The sequence below is a fragment of the Netta rufina genome, assembly GCF_964035555.1.
Source record: "Netta rufina genome assembly, chromosome: 12".
Lineage (NCBI taxonomy): Eukaryota > Metazoa > Chordata > Aves > Anseriformes > Anatidae > Netta > Netta rufina.
Genome location: NC_140135.1, coordinates 9,218,865 through 9,239,134, shown reverse-complemented (window position 1 = coordinate 9,239,134; position 20,270 = coordinate 9,218,865). Strand labels below are relative to the sequence as shown.

The 20,270-nt window shown below is 39.8% G+C and overlaps 1 protein-coding gene across 1 annotated transcript in view; it reads left to right on the top strand.

Moving 5' to 3' along the window:
• The window catches only part of AFF2 (ALF transcription elongation factor 2), a gene marked incomplete at both ends in the record, with an annotated part of 326,636 nt that extends 306,867 nt beyond the window's left edge, over positions 1 to 19,769 (top strand). Inside the window, 8 exons of the mRNA XM_084294301.1 lie at positions 657 to 796; positions 1,323 to 1,386; positions 4,711 to 4,847; positions 7,937 to 8,008; positions 8,364 to 8,457; positions 11,939 to 11,988; positions 15,904 to 16,118; positions 19,648 to 19,769. Coding sequence (XP_084150427.1) covers positions 657 to 796; positions 1,323 to 1,386; positions 4,711 to 4,847; positions 7,937 to 8,008; positions 8,364 to 8,457; positions 11,939 to 11,988; positions 15,904 to 16,118; positions 19,648 to 19,769 — 894 coding nt within the window. The remainder of the gene's footprint in view (positions 1 to 656; positions 797 to 1,322; positions 1,387 to 4,710; positions 4,848 to 7,936; positions 8,009 to 8,363; positions 8,458 to 11,938; positions 11,989 to 15,903; positions 16,119 to 19,647) is intronic.
• Between the last annotated feature and the right edge of the window lie 501 nt (positions 19,770 to 20,270).

Sequence of the window (20,270 nt, the reverse complement as noted above, 5' to 3'; positions counted from 1 at the left end):
TTATCCTTGGTGTATCTATTATCCTGGTACCCAAAATATTTGTCTTCTAAAATAAGCTAGAATTCTTTTATTAGCTCACTGGTTCATCTTTAATATAGTTTATCTGTTGCGGACGTAGCATGAAAGTTGCAATTGCCTGATTTAATTGCTTCTGTTATGCTTCTGTTTTTAATCAATACAGAGTCACAACTCTTGACTTCTGCTTTCCATTCTTCTCCCTGTTCTGTGTAACAAGGGTGAGGAAACTGCTCCTTGCTGAAAACTGATCAGAGTTTACAGACACATTGAAGTTACCTACAAATTCTATAGAAAAAGGTGACAATAATGTGATCCACCTCAAATGAAGTCATTTACATCCAGCCCTTCTGCATTAGATTTCCCCATGCTGGCTTTAATGAGTGCCTCCAATCAGAAGTACTATGTAACCTAGGCTGGCTTTCACCTTGGAGTGTAGGGAAATGAGTTTAGGTGAGGGGTCAGTGGTGGAGTCACAATGCTTACTTAATCTAATAGGCTCATTAGAGAGGATGGAAGGTGGTTTCTTGAGGTTTCCAGGATGCACTTGGCTACATATGCATGCTACTTTGCACCTTAGTTTTTTCATGTGTCTATATGTTTTGAATTATGAAGAATTAACAGCAGTCCTTTTTTTATAGGAGGAAGAATCCCACAACGCACCAACAGCCAATGCTCTTCTTGATACCAGCCATCTAGAAACAGACATCTGGTCTGCAATGCCAACTCTTTCTAATGGGAACTCTGAGCCCAGAAGACCTAAAATTACATTTGATGATGTGTAAGTACTACTGGATCTGTGCTAGTTGCATGTTAGATACTTAGGATTTTCGTACAAATAGAGCTCCCAGTGAAAGAGCTTATCCTTGGTTTTAATGCAAACACTGGGCACCTGCGTGGATAGTGCTGCACAGTGGCACATACAGTTTTAATCTTTACAAATGAACTGTTGTCACTGATTAATGAAGTCTCTGTTGATAAATGTTTTCAGATCATGAATGTTGGCTCACAGTAATTCTTCTTCATTTTTTTTTAATTAGTATAAACTATTTTTCCTTTTCCTCTGTTCAGCACATGTTAATGGCTCCTCTGGGTGGCCAGTTTTCACAGCTAGTTATTTTGCATTCAGGTCACCCATCAAAACTTTGCATACAGTAACTTCAGATTAATATCAGGTTAAGATTGAAAGAGATAAGTGGGTGTATATATCTAAATTGTTCTTGGAAGCAGTCAGCATTTTTTTTCAAACAATGTTTGTCCAACTGTATGAAAACAAAGACTTGAAATAATTGATTCTGTCTCTTAAGGCTCCACAACGCAGATTATTACATGCAAGAGGCTAAGAAGCTAAAGCATAAAGCAGACGCGTTGGTAAGATTTCAAAGCTTTTTTGTCCTTTTCCACTCTGGAACTGGGTATTACAAGAATGTGTCTTCTGAATCTCATCTAAAGCCTCAGAAACCAAGAGGAACTCTGCTATTGACTGAAGTATGTTTCAGACTGAACTCTATAAACAAACTGTTCGCAACCATTTGACCATCAGGCCAAAGCCTGAGCACCATTCCTAGACTATAATGTGTCATTCCCCAAAAAAAGAAACTTTTTGCAATATCTGGTATCTCTTCTGGGGAGAAGCAACAGTCATGCTGTGTGCAAAGGATGTAAGATAATATCTAAAAGATTATGTGTTTTTGAAATTTGTCTTCATACTCACTTTGAGCCCAAACCAAAAGTGTTGAAATACTCTGTAACAGAAAGCTAAGAAAGGCAAATCACCCTCCACCCCATAATCAACTGGCAAAACTATTTGATATTTCAAATCCAATTGTTTAAAATTTACAGGAATTGATTTTTAAATGGTGCACTCATTTTTACTGCATGCTATTAGGCTGGTAAATAAAGACTCAACAGGGTTTGTTTTTTTTTTTTCCCCAAAAAAAAAAATCTTGCAGTGAGGTAATTCAATGGTGGGAATGATTTTTCCCTCGTTTTGGCCCAGATGAAATTCCAGTAAGATTGACCTAATTTTGCAAAGGGTTTTGATAGAACTACCTAATCTGCCAGATTGCAGTTCTGTCATAGTTTATTCAATCCAAGATATTGCTAGTGCTGAAGTGACATTTATGGCCACTTGTTTTGCAATAAGAGCCTTGCCCCTCTAAGCTACACAAAGTGCAGAACAACAGCTCATTTATGCAGGCTAAGTGGAGCTTGGCTCACCTATTTATTTAAACTAAGACATCTTAAACAGAGTGTGGCTATTCATTTCACCCCTCCAATTCTTTTTCAGCTGTAATTTGGGTGATTATTCACCTCTCACTTTATTATTTGGAGGTTTTGTGTATGCATATTACATCATTCCACAGCAGAGATTTTTGTAGCTGGGAAGAAGTGTTTGTCAAAAAAGAAAACAATCGCATGCTAAATTTTAAAAATTAAAGGAAAACTGCTCTCCCTCCTGCTCTCTGATGGGCTGAAGGAGTAAAGGAGAGTTAATATGCCAGGCTACCTGCTTCAGGTCACCAAGGTATCAGCTGTCCCTCCCAGTGCGCCTATTTGAAGGAGGTGGCCCGCACTGATCCCTACTGGGCAGCTCAGAGCATGTTCAGTCAGAGCCCTGGTGCCTGCACATGGGGAAGGCTGGCAGAGGCACACTGACAACACCTCCTGCAGCTGGCTGACCTTTACAGAAAGCACACGTGGCGCTGGCACAGGGCTGCCTGCTCCACGCTAGCAAATATTTACAGGTTCAGGCTCCTGGTGATGTCAACACACTATGTCAATCCGCTTCCCTCCACAGCCTGATTCACTCGGAAAGTGTTGACCTGTCTTCCATCCTCTTACCTTGGCCTATGCCTTATGGAATTAGTGGTGTTTCTCAAGCAGAACTAAGAGGAGCAGGCAAGGCACATCATGCTGCTGCCTGCAGCCCAGCCTTTTCTGTCACTAGCTGTTTGACACCCCAAGTGCTCTTACAGGAATGTGAGGCCATCCGCTACAACACAACTTGTTGGCAGACGTAAATACCCGTGAACAAGCTGTTTTTTTTTCTTTTTTTTTTTTTTCTTTCTGTCGTTCTGGTATTTAGGTCTCAACTCCCCACCCCCATACAGCTGCACACAAATTATCTCCATGTAGCACATTTGCTGTGCAAATCCATAGTGTTAGTTGTTCTAGGGAAACAATTGCTTCTGGTTACTCGGTGCTGACATGGCAAAGATCACACAGAACTGAAAGATGTGTGGCAGTGGCTGGAAAGATAATGCACGTGACCTCAGAATGTGTCAGTAAAGGAAAATGAGATGCATGATGATGCTGTTTCTGAGCTTGTATGGAAAAGAGAGTTCTGGTGAAGGTCGGGGCATTTTGCATCATATGGGAGTGACCCCATGAAAACCTGTCCTTGTCTGGAACAGCAGTGAGGAATCAGCTGATTTGGACATCCATTTTTTTGCAGCGGCCACAAACTGTACCATATGGAAGAGATCTTGGAGACTTTGCTCTGTTCCCAGCTGTGCTGTGATGGGCTGGAGTAATTCCACCTATTCCACTAGAGTCAGTATAGAGCAAAGGGCAGGATGAAATCCTATTTCTGGCTCAAAGTGTACTAAATCTGTTCACAGTCAATTTCCTTTTTTTGTACTACATGAAGTGTTCTTTGGAAGACCTGAAGCAAGGAATTTGAAGTATATGCTTAGTAGTAGCCAGCAGAGTACAGGGAAAACATAAAAATATTTCCCCTTTTGTGATCATTCAGGTAATACCTATCAGTTGTACAAAGGCTTTGTACATAATCAGTGTGAAAGAGCAGAACTTGAAATTAAAACCTTCCAGGAATGCAGAGGGAAGTAGTTATAAGGAGAGCTTTGGAGTAGCCACAAAGCCAAATATACTGTTACCTTGAACCAATATTAAATGTTCTGCTTAATATATTGCTAGGATAGGCTTCCATTTTTGTGAATGGAAAACATATGCAGATGCATCAAAATATTTTGATAAAGACATCCAAAGAAAATTTTAAATGACTTAAAGTATATTGGATCTCTTATATCAAATGCCACATTAGTAGAATTCTTACATCCAGCTATCAAAAATTGAAAATGTTAAATACTATTATAAAATACTTCCTATAAAAATGTCATATATAATATTCATTACACATAAAAAAGAAATCAGTATGTCTAAGTCAGTTTAATCACAACCATTATGAGGGCTAAAACCTTTCGCAATAAAATCCTAGTAAAATAAAATATTTAGCAGTGCTATATTTTTTCCTTTTTTTTTTTCCTTCCTCTCTTTCAATCATCACATAAGTGATGAGATTTTTTTTTTGTCAGCAATCACCACAGAGAGTGACATGTGACATATGGCATGGAGTTGTTACTTAACCCTTGCACATACAAACTTCGTATATTGAGGAGCAATATGGATTTGTCCAAACATGCTGAGTGTCCTTCATTGCCTGTGTAAATCCATGGATGTCAATTGACTTTCCTCTGTGCACTGCCTGGCCATATATTACCTGAAAAGATTTTGCAAAAATACAGACCTTGCTTTAATTTCTATGTGCAATTCACCCTTACCTAGTGGCATTGCCTTGCTTTCATCCTAATGCTCGTGTTGCTTTGTATTATGATCTGTCTACCTAGAAATTAAAGCTGAAGGATTTTCTTGATTGTGTCATTCCCATTTCAGCTGGAGAAGTTTGGCAAAGCAGTGAATTATGCTGATGCTGCCCTCTCCTTCATCGAGTGCGGGAATGCTATGGAGCGAGATCCATTAGAAGCTAAATCTCCATACACCATGTACTCGGAGACTGTGGAACTCATCAGGTTAATGTCCTTTCTGTGATCATTTTCATAATCTCATTTCAGTCATAATTAGAACCTGCTATGTTTTAAAAAATATCGTTTCAACGTATTAATGATTTGTCCAAGGCATCTTCATCTCAGAAGTCATCATAATTAGTTCTTGCCATTTTATTAATGTCATGGAAAATTTATAATTGATGGACACTGCTTTTATAAATTATCCCCTTTAGAGGTTATAATGTGAGTGTTATAATTTGCAATATTCATAAAATTAAAATTGAAATGTAGTGGGTGGAAGTAAAGTATAGTAATTTCACTGTTTGGCAATGACACTTGTCTTTTAAAAGGTGTAGTTTTATAATTCAAAACATTAAAGTGAGTCTATCAGGATTTCTATTACAAACCCTGTTTTTAGAGGTTTATAACTTGGCTGTTAAAAAAAGCTCTGAAGCCTGGCACTTAAGATCATAATCAAAGATGAAGCTTTGTGCATGTATTGTGTTAAATAAGTATACTTTTTAATGATAAAAGAGTGCTAAACAGCTGAATTAGTTTTAATACAGTTTTGTAAACTTGTGGGTTAGAATACAGATGAATGAGCCTTTACTTACTAATAAAATACCCAAATCAGTATTTGGAAATCTGCTACTGTTACCTGTAGCTATTTCATAGCGTGGGCTCCGTGGAAATGATGGTCTCCTGAGTAACTAAGGTTTTGTTTGCTTTACTTGCACAAATTACCAAAGTGAAATCAAGCAGGATTAAATTTACCTGTAAGTAGAACAACAGGATTTTTCTTCAGTGTGACACATCTTTGCTTTCCCCAGTGTATGCTGGGAATATCATTGGTAAGTTGGTGTAATTACTGGCAGTATACACAAGAGGAAGAAAAGGAAGCAAATCAGACCTGTAAATGTTTGTTTTTTAATAGGACAAAGGTGGGGCTTTTTGATGTACAGGATTTTAACATGCCAGATTAACTATTAAAGACTGCCAAAAATAATACATGTTTTACATTTTGAATAAGTAGGTATTTACATAATAAAATGCATCAAATCTGAAGAAGCTCTTACTCTCAGATAAATAATACTTCTGTTAAATATTTTAAAACGTGTTTTAACATCTTACACTTCTTTAAGAAGAAGAAAGTCTAAAGAGATTGCTCAACAAAAACTGATGTTCACTCAACATTTAGATCCAAGTTAAACCCTCAAGAGCAGTGGAATTAAGAAAATCTGCTTCATGGTGCTGAAACTCTTTATGCACTTTAGCAGCAAATAGCTCAATACTTTGTGTGCTGATCTACACAACTACAGTCATATGGCATGATAAACTGTAGGAATATTCTTTAAAGAAGTGAGTGCTTCTTCATGGGAAACCACGTTTATTTTTATTTTTTAAGAAAACCACACAGCACAGTTGAAAATCTTCTTCCTCAGTCCAGCAGTCTGTCTATTCAGAAGTGGATGGATGGAAAATCTTCATTCATTCGAGAGCTGCAAAACGTGTGCCAGTTAACTTAGAGAGCAGCAGCCCTAGGAGTAGCTCACAAAGGGATGATCCTTGCAGCTTTTCTCCACATGCAGTGCTGGTGCTGGATGGAGTCAGATGAGTCCATCCACAGCTGCACCTTGGAGCAACTGGCCCTCAGCCAGATCAAGGGGTTCCTGATAGTTCCTTTATCAGCACAGTCCTACTGTGGGCTACATGATAGATGGATCTCGGCATGGAATCAGCACCTGAACTATTTCTGAATTGCTTTTTGAACGGCTTTTGACTGTGCAGAAATCTGGACTTTTTTTTAGGGTAGACCTTTTCTAGCTCCATTTATGGTGTGGAGACACACAGTGGACAAATACAAAATTCTTGTGGACTACAGTGGGTGCTGAATGTACAAGCGAAGCATGCAGCTTTCTTAGCATGTCTCCTAATGTTAACATATTTTTACTGTGGGCTATGAAACAGTAACTCCTCCCTCTGTCGGAGGCCCATTTTTTTCCCTCAAAGAAAGAGGAGCATCAAAGAGATCAGGCATATCAGAGACATGACATTCAAAGGTGCTTGGGTTAATGATAATGCTAAACTCCCTAACATAATACTGAAAATCCCAAAGAGAAATACATCGTTGTGTTTGATCAGACTCATTCAGTATGACTGAAATAACAATACCAAAGAGCAGGTGAGAGAGGACATGGAGGAAGCACATCAGGTGCTGTGCTCCAGCTGCAGGCTGGGGGCTGATGATGGGGGTAGTGGGAGGAAGGCAGCGTGAGAGCAGCACAGCTTGCCTGCACTCCATTACCTCCTTGTAAATGAGAACTCATCAAGACTGCCTGGATACCTTAAAACTTTCTTACGCAACGCTGAACCCTATTACTTATTCTAACACAAGTACCTGTGAAATTGCATTAGGCCTCAGAACAATGATTTTATGTGATGAATTGATTTTCAAGAGACTAAATGCATGGCATGAAGTGTGCTCAGTTAAAGACAAAAGAAAGAGAGAGTGAGAAGGTAGAAATACTCAATCTTTGAACATACAAATGCTGGACAGCATCAGTTCAATAGAGAGGGGAGACAAAGTATACAAGACTCAAAGTCATGGACCTAAGAACTTAAAAAGCTGTAAACATGACCTTTCCTGTATTTAAAACCACTTTCTATATAAAATATATTAAAAGCTTTGGAAAAGCATATATGAGAAGGATAAAGAAGGTATTACTCAAGGCCAAAGTATTACATGTAAAACCTTGTTACACATTACTCTACTCTTCAATACATATCGGGCCAAGATCTTATGCTTCTGTCCAGTGCTCATCAGTACTGTTTGCAGGGCTCAGCCCAGATGGCTACATGTAACACAGCCAACGTGCTCAAGAACAAGTCACCTTGTTGGCCCTGAAAATGGGTTGGCAATTTACTTTAGCCCACCAGATTTTACATGGTGCTTTCTGTTGAATTTTGTATCAACGTACTGTTATGGAACAATGTGATCATTACCCATTGTGGTTGGAGAAGTTTATCTATGTGTAGCTGTTATTTTTTCATTGTATCACCAGTAATCTCAGAAACATCTTACACGTTTCTTTTCACTTTACCTTTTTGACAAGGTATGCCATGAGACTCAAGAATTTCACAGGCTCTTCTGCTACAGAAGGGGACAAGAAACTAGCAGTTTTATGGTAAGTCCCACTGCGACAATGAGAAGCAGCTAAAATCTTAAGGAGGACTTTAAAAGTACTGAATTACTTAAGCAGCTTACAGAAGATCATTATTCTTGTTTTCCATTAAACTATTAAAGGATAACTAATGGATTTCTTCAGCAGCTGACTAAACATTTATTCTTCTAATTTATACTCTTATCAAGATGGGATTTTAATGCTTTTGACCATTTTTTTTATTTTTCTCCATTTGCTTATGTTTCAAAATCTAACCTTAGAACAGAAACTGCAAAATATAGGTCAGCTTTTTTTTTTTTTCAGTTCATAGGTTTCATTAAGCAATGGAATTAACATAATCCTTTCCTAATTACCACAGCTACCGATGCTTATCGCTTCTCTACTTGAGAATGTTTAAACTAAAGAAGGACCATGCTATGAAGTACTCCAGATCTCTGATGGAATATTTTAAGGTAATCTTTATTCTGTTTAATTTATTGATGTGAAATGAAATTCATACCAGCAGTGAGAGCTCTCACAAGTATAACTGCATGGCTCAGAAGTCCCACATTTAACCTCTCCCCTGGGAAATGCAGGCAGGATGGCGGCCAGGGAGTGGGGACAGAAGTGATTTGGGGGATTTTTGGATTAGCCACTTGATTCAAAAGACCATGCTCAGCAACTCTACTAAAATAACATTATTCTCAACGCCATGTAATGTTTATACAAGTTTCCGTAAAGGAAAATGATTCTTTCAAGATTTCAATGTGCAAGTGATTATGAACTGACCCCCAATGAACCATAATAAAGCAATTATTTAGGCTTTACTTAGTTAAATTTAGATTTAAATTCAGCTAGATAAGCTGAATCTTATTGCACACTCACAGATTTTTCACTCTCCTTTAACTGACGTCAGCTATCTCCAGTGTAAGTCTACTTGCTGCCTTGCAACTTCGGCTCAATATGAGCTGCCTTTAGCACTCTCCTTTTATTTCTGAGGAACTTCAGATAATCTTGTGTAAATCTTAAAAGTTTTCCTCTGCCTTGAAAGAGTGGGGACCAAGTGACTGTTATGACTCAGTGATGTTTTCCTTTACCTTGTCAAATGTTGTTTATCCAGTGTAAGAACAAGTTCTCACCTTCTCTAATTTGGGAGAACAGAATCTTTCTGCAGTTTTCCAAGGTGTTGATATTTATATTTTACTAGCTAATGCTGTTTGAAGTATACATTAATTCTTGTACTTGATTATTATATATTATTTTGTAATTATGTAATTGTACTGCTATGACAGCCCATGGGTCTCTTTCTTTCTTTTTTTTTTTTTTTTTTCAGCCTCTTTGAATTTGGCCCAGTTTTTGACATATTAGTACTGCAATGCACTAAACATTGTACCACTGCAGTTTTAATATTTTCATGCAAATAGTCATAAAACGGTTATTCTGTTGTAAAAGTCCAGCATGATTTCATGCTAGGAACCACCATTCAGCCCTGACTTCACCATTATTCTCAGTGTGTGTGTATGTCTGTAACTTCAGTAATATTTCTCCTCATCTTCTGCTTAAATTGAAGATGTCCTGAAGTCATTAGGTGTTCTGTTGTCTTCAGTGAGTTTTCAGCCAGGGATTTGCGCAATAAAATTTCAACTAGACACATTTATAGCCTCAGCATTTTCATGAAGTGCATTCCTTCCACTTCAGATTTTATCCAGGATGGGTATAGGCTGTCTCTTACAAAAATGATTATTAGATAAATCATTTGATAAACTTTAACTGCAGAAAGCAATGATTTCTTTAAAAAAAAAAAAAGTGGGGTGATTTTCTGTTCCCTTAAAGCCCCTTTACTTTCTCTGGCTGTGCAAAGAAAAGACTGTATGTGCAATGAAGAACATATTATTACTGTCAGCATAAGACTGTTTGACTGCATCTGTATGGAGAATCTGTTTTAATGTAAATGAAAATAAGAGGGGAAAAAAAAAGGTAATAAAGTAGACATACCAAAAAAGCTGATATGGGACTTTCCAGTTGAAGCTGAGTATTTCAGCTAATGTTACTGTGCATATGCTATGGGCCACTGTAACTCATTTGCTAGAAATAGTGTTTGAGCGTATACAGATTCAGGATCTTTTTGTAGGGAAGACATCCAAGGAAAAAAGACAAGAATGGGAGCTGTTAACTATGTATTAGTTTTGTATTGCTGCACAATGTTCTCTGTTCATTGGCAAGAATCCGTAATACAAATTAAATGGATTAACTATTTTAATAGAGTTGTTATTCAAAGTTTTGCACAATTTTAATTATGGAGAGCAACCCACTGTTTACACCAAAGCTGAAGAGGAGTATTTTTATATAATTGTTTTTCATACTTTTCCTCATAGGAACTTTGTCCAAATTGAAAACATTTGGGAACAGAACTGGTTCTGATTAATTTCCAATTAAAAGTCTCAAATTGGTATTTTTGACATTTCAAAGCAGAAAATAACCTTTTAATCATAAAAAAAATAATTTTGAAATTTAGAGAGAACTTGAGTTATAATATAGCCAAAAAGATAAATGTTTAAAATTGAAATCGAACCTTTTAAAATCAGCAGAAGTGACATCCTTTTATTCATTCCATCTATGAATTTCAGGAAGATGTTTAAGTTTTTGGAAAATGTGTTGTCACTAGTCCTCAGCAAAAATATTTCAAACATTCTAGTTGTCAAATAACTACCTCCCCTCAAGATCTAGTCTTGAGACACTCTCTCCAGACACTGTCGGGAACAATCCCCAGACAGTAGAAACTAATCTCAAAGCTGCTGCTTCATCTCTGAAGGCTTTCCAGGGGAGTTTAGCATCTCCCTCTTTCTTATGTATGAGTGGGTGGCAAAAATACACAGTACATGTGCTCTGTAGTACAGAACGTTCCAGTTCATGCTCACATCTTTCATAAAACACAGTGGCATGCTGTACAGGAACATATAACCATGGCCAGTGTTATGGTTTGGGCAGTTTTTTTCTGCTTTGGTCAATCCTGTTTGGCAAATTCAGCTATGTTTTAGAAGTCGAGCATAGGATTTTACTGTCGGAGTGAGCTGCATGTCCCTTGTCTGCTCTGTGCTCCACTGGATCTCTGTGCCTCATGTGCAACGCTGTGATTATAGTAATCAAATGAGTCTTGTAATAATAACAGTAATACTTGTATTACTTGCAGAGAACTTGTAAAATTTGATTGAATTTTTACTGTGTGCTGACTTCTTTGCAAGAGAGCTCAGAGTGATTGTTTTCAGAGAGCACACACAGATAGCTTCAGCCCTGATCCTACCGCTTCTTACAGGAACTAGAAAAGATACTATCCAGTCTGAGCAAGACTGGAAAAAATCTGTGCTTTCTTGTTGCTGGGCAGTCTTTGTACTGGGTTGTACAAGGTGCTACAAAGATGTGAAAGGCAGATAGAGTAAGCAGGTAAGGCAAGTCCATTTGTGCAAATAAAATACATAAAAATAAGAGCATTCAAGCAGATCCTTACTTAGAAGTTTTATTTCTATCTGAATCCCAAGCCACCTTCCCTTGTAACTTGGGAGAATTGCATTTTGGTAAGGCATCTGCAAGAATTCCTTTTGTTTCTGATTAAAAATTGCAGGTCCCCCTAAAGATAAGGAGTCATTTGCACTCTGAAGAGCTGACTTTGTAGAATAAGTTTAAGTGGTAATTAAACCAATTCTTTGTAAACTCTGTCTGATTTTACCAAGGCTTTGCTGTATCCCCTCTTTCATCAAGTGACTTTTATGCTGCTGGTTGGAACCTACCAGTCACCCACCAGCCGTTTAATTATGAGAATGATGTGCAGTGCTGCTGTTCTGCTACACGCACTGCAGCTCTTCCTACTAAAACAGGGAGCGTTGAACCTTTAGTCATCAGTATTCATGTACTTCATCTTACATCTCCTTTATTTACCTTTTGGTTTTGTACTTGCAGAACTCTTCAAAAGCCTCACAGGCCCCCTCACCTTGGGGCGGCAATGGAAAGTGAGTATTTTTTGCTATGTATTTCTGTCTGGGAACAAGTGTTTCTGGGGAGGGAAGGGGAAATGTTTTGGTATCTCTAAAGGCAAAATCCAGGCCATGATATGCGGTTTGGGAGCTACAGGTATGTTGCTAATATCCAGCAGGTAGAAAATGTTCTTCTGGGCAACAAAATTGATCTTCATGGATAATGTTCAATACAGCTGCCTTTGGCTTGTGGGGATAAGTTTCCTCTGGGCTAAATTATTAACCCATGTAAGCCATCCACTGTGGGTGGAAAGGAAGAGCTGAAACACACCTTCTTTGTTCAAAGCTCCCTTAAGTCTAAAATCAGCTGTGGTGGGTCCGTGCTGAATTCTTTGACAGTTTGCTTCTCCAGCCAAATGAAGGCCATAAAAATATCTGTTAATTAGCTAGCAAGTACCATGTCATTTCAGGAAGCCAAAGTAAAGTTAACCTTCATTGCAATGATTTTTCAATGATTCGTTCAGTAATGAAAGACCAATGAATTTTTCATTGATATATGGTAAGTGCTGATTAATAAAACTGAAGGCATAATAGTGGTAAAAATGTTAGGGCACTTAGTCAACCAATTATCAGAGGCTTTATACTCATGTTAAAACATCCTTGCTTCAAATGTGAAACCAAAGTAATGCAGTTATGGTCTGCTGTTCAGTGAAGGTGCATTGCTGCTGCAACCTTGCCTATATCTTGTGACATCCATTTTCACCTGGCACACATTTTTCCTGCTCCTTCTCCTGGTCATACATACCGATAAAAGAAAGGAGAAGGACTTTACCTTTCTTTCCTTCTTTATTTGAGTAGTCTGAAAATGATTATTGTTAATGGTCTCTTTCTGGTGATTCATAAGAAGAAATGACTGTTAGGCACTCCTGAGGAGCCAACTACGGAAACAAAGTAATACAACTGTAGAAGGGGTTGAAATTTAGCACACAAAGAATTGAAGTTTTCATACAGACTTTTTTCTGAATCAATGCAAAACCAAAACTTGTGAAATTTTTCTTGAAGAAAAATATTGTCTTACATAATTCAAAATATTTTTTAGTGTGCGTGTGTAGAATTAAGTATAGATTGTAATACAAACTAAAGCAAAAAAAAAAATGCTTTAAACAAAAACTGAAAATGTATTTTAACAGTGGAAAAGCAAGCCCTAAATTAAATCATCCAAAAATCTCTCTACAACCTCCTGAGGAGGAGAAGTGGAGAAAAAGGTATAATTTTTTTCTCCCTTGTAGCCAGTGATAGGAAGTGTAGGAACAGCACAAAGCTGCACCAAGGGAAGTTCAGACAGGACACTAGGAAAAATGTCTTTACCATGAGGGTGGTAACCAGAACTGGCTTCCTAGCGAGGTGGTTGATCCCCCATGCCAGTCAGCATTCAAGAGGCATTTGGATAATGCCCTCAAGAACATGTTTTAACTTTTGGTTAGCCCTGAAATGGTCAGACAGTTGGACTTGATGGTCTTTGAAGGTCCCTTCCAACTGAACTATTCCATTCTATTAAGCCAGTTTATCGAGGCTTTTAAATGTGAGTGAAACCTTGTATTGCAATAGAAATACAGTAAGGGTCTACATCAAGTTTTAGTGCCAAAGTAGACCACTGGAACATCATACCTCTTTGTTCCTTTAGAAATGGCTATACCCATCTTTTATTACTAGAAAGAAGCACTTAGAGGGGAATAATAATTAATATGACAAGGTCTTGTTGTAGTGGTGTTATTAAGACACCAGTGACCCTACACGCAAAGACCTCCGTCCACATCCAGGCCTTCTGACCCCTCTGCCCTCCAAGTGACTCCAAGCTGCCATATAGCTGCCAGGTGTGTCCTAGTGGGATCAGGGCTTGCTGTAGGCCTGATGCTGCCACTGGTAGCACGTGCTTTGCCTTCCTCAGGGCTACTGGCTCTACAGTATCTTTTTATTCTCCTGCAAATTTGTACCAGGTGGGAGGAGAAGTCACACTACAGAGAGACCAAACACCGTCAGGGTGTGGCTGGGGACAGAGCAGCAGCCTGGTTCAAGAAGGGGAGGCAGCAGGATATTCTTAAATCTTTTTTTGAACAAAGCAAAGCTTATCTATCGCCATGAAGTGTTGTCTGGCTCAGGATCTCACGCCATCCAAAATCTCAGCTTGGCTCGCTGGAATTTTTGTCCACTTTTGTTTGAAAGGATTGTGAACCTCTACGAAGTTGGCCTGAGTTCCAGGCTGGCAATGAAACAAGTTTTCCCTGGTTTCATTACAGAAATGTTTCCCACCTCTAGCGACAGAAAGCACAAAATAGAGAGATTTAATAGACTCACCACAGTAATAATGGCCGTGCACAACGGGGTAAATCCAATGAACAATGTGCTTTATTTGGCAGAAGTGCGTCAGCTTGTTGTAAGTGCCTCTAACAAAATACTCCTGGTCCCCTCAGATACTTATGATTTTTAACTGCTCCCAGACCTAATCGAGTAGAGTTCAGCTCTTCTGTGCATTAAAGACGCTGCGGCGTGTCAAGTAACCAGGATGCTTTGAGACTTAAAAATAAAACGTTTGTGCCGTAGGACATGCTTAAGCTATAACACATAAGCTGTGTAAAAAGCTACTGGCTGCTGAATTAACTTGTTCTCTAGCTCTGGAGAAAGGACGTATCACATCTTGGTGAGTCTGTTGTTGAGCATAGGGAATAGCAGGGCACTGCTGGAAAACCTGCAGTAAAAGCTGTCACCATAAATGCCTTTTAGCCCAGTGCTGTGCCATGGTGGCAGAGTTTGTCCTACAGCACCTGCAGGGTGTCAGCACAGCAGGTCTGTGCCTACGCTTCATGTTTAGGACCACCGAGAGCAGTTCATAAAGCCAAGAGGAGCCTTTCCATCCTGTTATGGGCTTTGGATCAGGCCCATAACAACTCTGAGAGAGCTTTATGCTGTCGCACAGCATGAGGCATTGGTGGCCAGTGCTCTAGGGGAGTCCTGGTGGCTTTGCTTCATGCAGAGCACAGGGAGCATCTCGGCCCCACATTTCAAGTGTGCTCCACAGCAAAGCGAGTGCATTTGTTTAGGTAAGTGCTTCCAAAGGGGGGAAAGAGAAGAGATTTTTGGAACCCTTAATCTTGTTCTCTGAAACCAGTTTTCAAAGAGAACATCTGTATGTGAGCGCTCAGCGCCGCACAGCTCCAAACACGAGCTTGCTGTGCTGACCTCCACGCTGCCTGCAGCCAGCAGGTGATTCCTAATTGCTGGTGGTGGAATTAAAGGAAAATCTATATTAGAACATTAGTGCTGCACTAAGTAGGTAACTTAAAACACTGCTCTGTATAAAGCTGTGTGGATGAACTGTAGGCAATTAGAAACAAATCTCCATAGCCAGTCTTAAAGAATCCTATGGAGATATTCATAATCCTGTAGTACCCTCAGCTCCTAATACTGCTCTGCAGGGTGCTTTTAAGACTTGCACTTTACTTATTGTGGTGACTGTATTTGGAGCAAACTGTCATTGTGGTTTCCACAAAATGCTTTGATAATAAGCCAATATTGTACATTGAGTGTTTTCTAACTGCCATAGCAGCTTCTGGCAGCAGGTAGAAAAATCATTACAGCTATGAGATACTTCTTTCTCTGAAAGATTGCTCTATTTTTTTGATAGATGTGTTTTTTGGTTTTGTGTGTGTGTGTGTTTTTTGTTATTTTTTGTTGTTGTTGTTTTTAAATAACAGGTTCATTTGTAGAGAGAATTAAATCACTTTTTATTTTCCATCAGTCCCAGTTTATAAGCTCTTCCCTCTCATATAACCAGGAGATACTACTGTGCATTCTCCCCTCGCTGGGGTGTGGAGTTGATTTTTCAAGTCCATTTAGGATGGCATCAAAGCGGTTGCATGCAAGGGGGTCTCACTCCGCCTTTGTCTCTCACAGGAGCACAGAAACGCCGTCACCCATGTCCCTGAGCCCGTCCCCCGTCAGCTCTGCTGGAAGCAGCGCGGGCACCGCCGGCTCCTCCTCGGCAGGGACCATCACCATCCCTCAGCGCATCCACCACATGGCTGCCAGCCACGTCAACATCACCAACAACGTCCTGCGGAGCTACGAGCACTGGGACATGGCTGACAAGCTGACGAAGGAGAATAAAGGTGCCCTGCATGGCTTCTTCCTTGTTCCCCCTGGCTCATCTGCTTTGGCTTTCTTTCCATTCTTGTAGGCGTTACTGAGGGTTGGGCCCAGCACCGCCACATCTAAGAGCACAACTGTGACAGCTTGAGCAAACAGACCAAATCTGCTTGCTGGTCACTGCAGCCAAGGCGTATCTTGTCTTGTCAAGCACAGAGGGGGGATGTGTAACATGCTGAACGTGGGGTTATCAGAGCAGCTGGCAAATAATTTAGTGAGCATGAGCCCCAAGTGATGAGAGCTTTTGAGTCTGCACATTCGTTCACAGTTTCAAGTCCTCATAGAGAACCAAGGTTATTTTCAGACTGCTCTGTCAACCAGTTTAAGACTATTCAAATGCTAGTTAGGATGAAAAGCAAACATTAGATGTTATGTTTATGCAGGGAGTCTGGGTAGGACATGTCCACTGAAAACCACAGCCTTGGCTCTCCTGTGGTTGGATTGCAAATATGCTTCCTTATTCCTAAAAGCAAAATGTAAGTCTTTACCCCAGTCGTTTCAAAGGAGTTCTGCCAAGCAGTTTGTGCATGGGTTGTATCGAGTGTAGTGGAGCTGCAGAGATGTAAGTAAAGGACAAATATTTTTGGCCATCTGTGAACTGCCCATGATAATGTAATTATTCAGATTCCAGCGTTGGGCTTACACAAATCGTTGACAAAGCTTTCTTTGACACTGGAGGTACAGAGCCTAACCGGGAAATATTCTCATTGTGAATTGGCTCATTCTCTTAAATTATACTGAGATCTCAGATGGCTGACTTTTCCTGACAAACGTGCTCGCTGCATGCAGTTTGATCTTACTCCCATTAATGTCAGTGGCAAATTTCCACTGATTTAGAGAAACCAAGCGTGAGATTTATAGGGTTTTATGTCTGAATGGTGGGTCATAATGATCTATCCCTGGATGAGGAACAATAATAGAAGTTCTGTCCAGTCCTCCCCACTGCTTCTTGCCTTTGTTCGCATTGGTTAATTTAGTAGCGTTTTGGATTTTTTCCATAGTTGCATCCATTTTCACAAAGTGTGAAAGTGATTCCCTGTCAAATGTACTGCAGAATATTACAGTGGGAATGCAGAAGGATGCTCTGATAGGAGAAAGATGGTGATAATCTTGTAATTAGCCCTGTGTGTTGTGGAGTTGTTAAATGTTCTGCTTGGTATTGAATCAAAATAGCTCAGGCATTCAGCCAGCAGACAGAAAATGTACCCAGCCACTGCTGTTATCAGTCCTAGAGCTGGATGAGAAAAAACCTGCTGACTCTTTCTGCCTCTCTCCCCCTGTGCACTTCTTTGTTCTCCTTTTGATTTACAATCAGATAAGCCTAATTCTGCAAAGCCATATAGGAGTAATCTTTATTCAGATGAGCAGTCCCCTTGACTTTAGTGGGACTGGCTGCATAAATAAGAGTTTCTCACACGAGCAAGATATCTAGGGTTGTGCCCTGTTCCTTCATATCTTGTTTCACAAACTGCAGCCTTGTTACAATGAATGGAAAGCTCATGTTACTTCAAATTTCATTTAAGTGTTATAATCCATTGGAGAGAGATCAGGGTTTCATACATGCTATAGTGCGTCTGCCTTTATGTTTTGTCTGAAAAGATACCTCATTTCTAATTAAATACTAGATTTAAAGTTGCATACTTAAACACAATTAAACTGCAATTCAAAAATGCATGGTGTAAGAAAAATACATGTATAAGAATTGCTGTGATAGCCTTCATTATATCACATGATGGATTTCATTTAGAGAAGGTTATATTTAAGACATTAGTACATGAGAAATGTTAGAGTTTCATGAAATCTACCTGTAACGACATTTAGCAGTTTTTGCCCGCATCTCTCACATCATTCAAAACACCAGTATCTTGCTGGCTGGGACAGGACTCGTCTTTATCTCATGGCTACCTCTAAAGGTCTCCTGATTTCTATTTTAGGGGTTTGGGCAGTCAGTTCATCATAAAAAAAATAAAAATAAAAAAATCCCTGGGAATAAAAGTGGTCCCATCTTCTATTCCCCCCTCACCCCCCCCCCCCCCCCCCCCCAAATAAAATAAAATAAAAAGGAAGAATGAGAAGAAAAAGGAAAGTATTTAAGTGAAAACCAAATTTTCTATCAAAAAAACAGATCTAGTCACATTCTTTTTTTGTGGTCAACTCTCATTGTTTCTGTTGTCTTCTGAATCACAGGGGGTGTCTTGCCCAAGGACGCGTCCCTGATGAGCTAACAGAGGTTGGGAGAAAAATGTGGCCCCATCATTGTAACGTCTAAAAGCCTTTACCTCTGGATCTCACTGCTGTCATAGATGTTTCTTAGGTCATGCCTATGCAGATACAGGAGCTCTCTTCCACATTATAGGAGCTGTGAAGCCTTCCCTTGTGCACAGCTGTCAGCTTAGGTTTTGTGCTCCTCTAAGTGTGCCTGCATGCTCCCAGTTTGGACTTGACTCCTGTCCAGCTGGCTCTGAGCAGGAGACAGAAGCCTTTCTTGTCAGCCTGACAAAAGATGTGCCATTAAAATAAAAAAGCATACCAAGAGGGAGAGCAGCAGAACTGTGACCCGCCAGACTGATCTGGTTTGAAAAGGACGGCGTGTACATCCTGCCACGTACCTCTGGGTGGATTTCCCCGTGTCAGTAAGGCTCTGAATGTGAGGGAGAAGAGATGGAGTTTGTCACAAAACCTGTATCTGTAAGGCAGGCTAAACGGCAGACTTCCCAAAGCCAACCCATCTGCTGGTTCATGGTGGATCACCTAGAGTGTTGTTCACCATTTATAATGTCAAGCTCTCAGCTGACTTTACAAAATGAGATATATTTTTTAAGCTTCCAAAGATAACAGCGCTTTTTCTCTACAGGAGAAAACTGTCGGCTCTTCATCACTTGAGAGTTTTTGAGAAGTGTTTTCAGATTGGTAAACTGAAATTAGGCTTTAAGGTGAATTTTCAGTGTTTAAAGTATTTATTATTTATTTGAGCCCAGAATGAGATCACTAGAATGCAGGCAGGACAGCATGTTATTCCTCCCCTAAATTTATTGATTTCGCACTGGAGGAGGGGAATGAAAGACAGAGGAAAGAAGATGAAAAGTAACTGCTATCTGCAGCATCTGAACGCAGTGGTGATGCCCCTAAGCTTTCATTATATGCTTGCCTCCAGCCAAATCACTTTGTGCTGTGATACTGCTGTAGCTCCCACTCTGACCAGGGTCAGGCTGTCAATACTTGGATTGAAGACCTCAAAGCAGCGCTCGCTTGTTGAAGAAAGTATTGATAATATTTTTGTACCTGGCACCTGCTCTGCAGACCCGCAGCCTACACGATGTCAGCTGGCCACGTGCCGCACGCTGGGTGTTCAATAGGGTGAGAAAGCGAGGTCTCAGGCACCGGTGGTTCGGATTGTTGGTTGTTATTTGCTACTGCACGTGAAATCTTGGCAATACGTGTATTTCTGTACTGCTGCCCGACACAATAACTTCTGTTTCCTGTGTATTGCAGAATTCTTTGTAGACCTGGACTCAGTGATGGGACCCTTAACGCAACACAGCAGTATGACCAATCTGGTTCGTTACGTTCGCCAAGGACTCCACTGGCTCCGCATTGAGGCTCATTTGTTGTAGTGACTGCTGCCCTGCTCATAACATCCCCATTCTTCTACCTCTACCAGCGCACAGACGATCACTGGTGGAACTCCACTCATTTCTGGAAGTTTATTCATGTAACTTCATTTTTATTGCCTTTTTTAATATCCTATCTATTGGAAGTAGAAGTCACCATAAATGGAACTTATGACTCAAGAGCAGTATGTGTTGTACCATCTAATCATTTTCGACAATTTTCTATGCCTTGTGTCTCCTGGATCCTGCCATCCTTATGTGCTTTATGGAACGGTACATTCCCTGCAGTATTGTTTTAAGTCCATGCTGCCTTCAAGTGAAAACAAAAAAGCACTTTGAGAAGATATGGATTCCTGAGAAATAGTACAAACAGTCTTAACTATTTGAGGGTATATATGATAAGCCCCTTCTGAAATAAATTAGTAGAAGTTATAGCTATTCACTCACAGTCATCTTCTGAACCTGAACCAAGCTTTTCGCCACTTAATTCTGGCATCATTACCT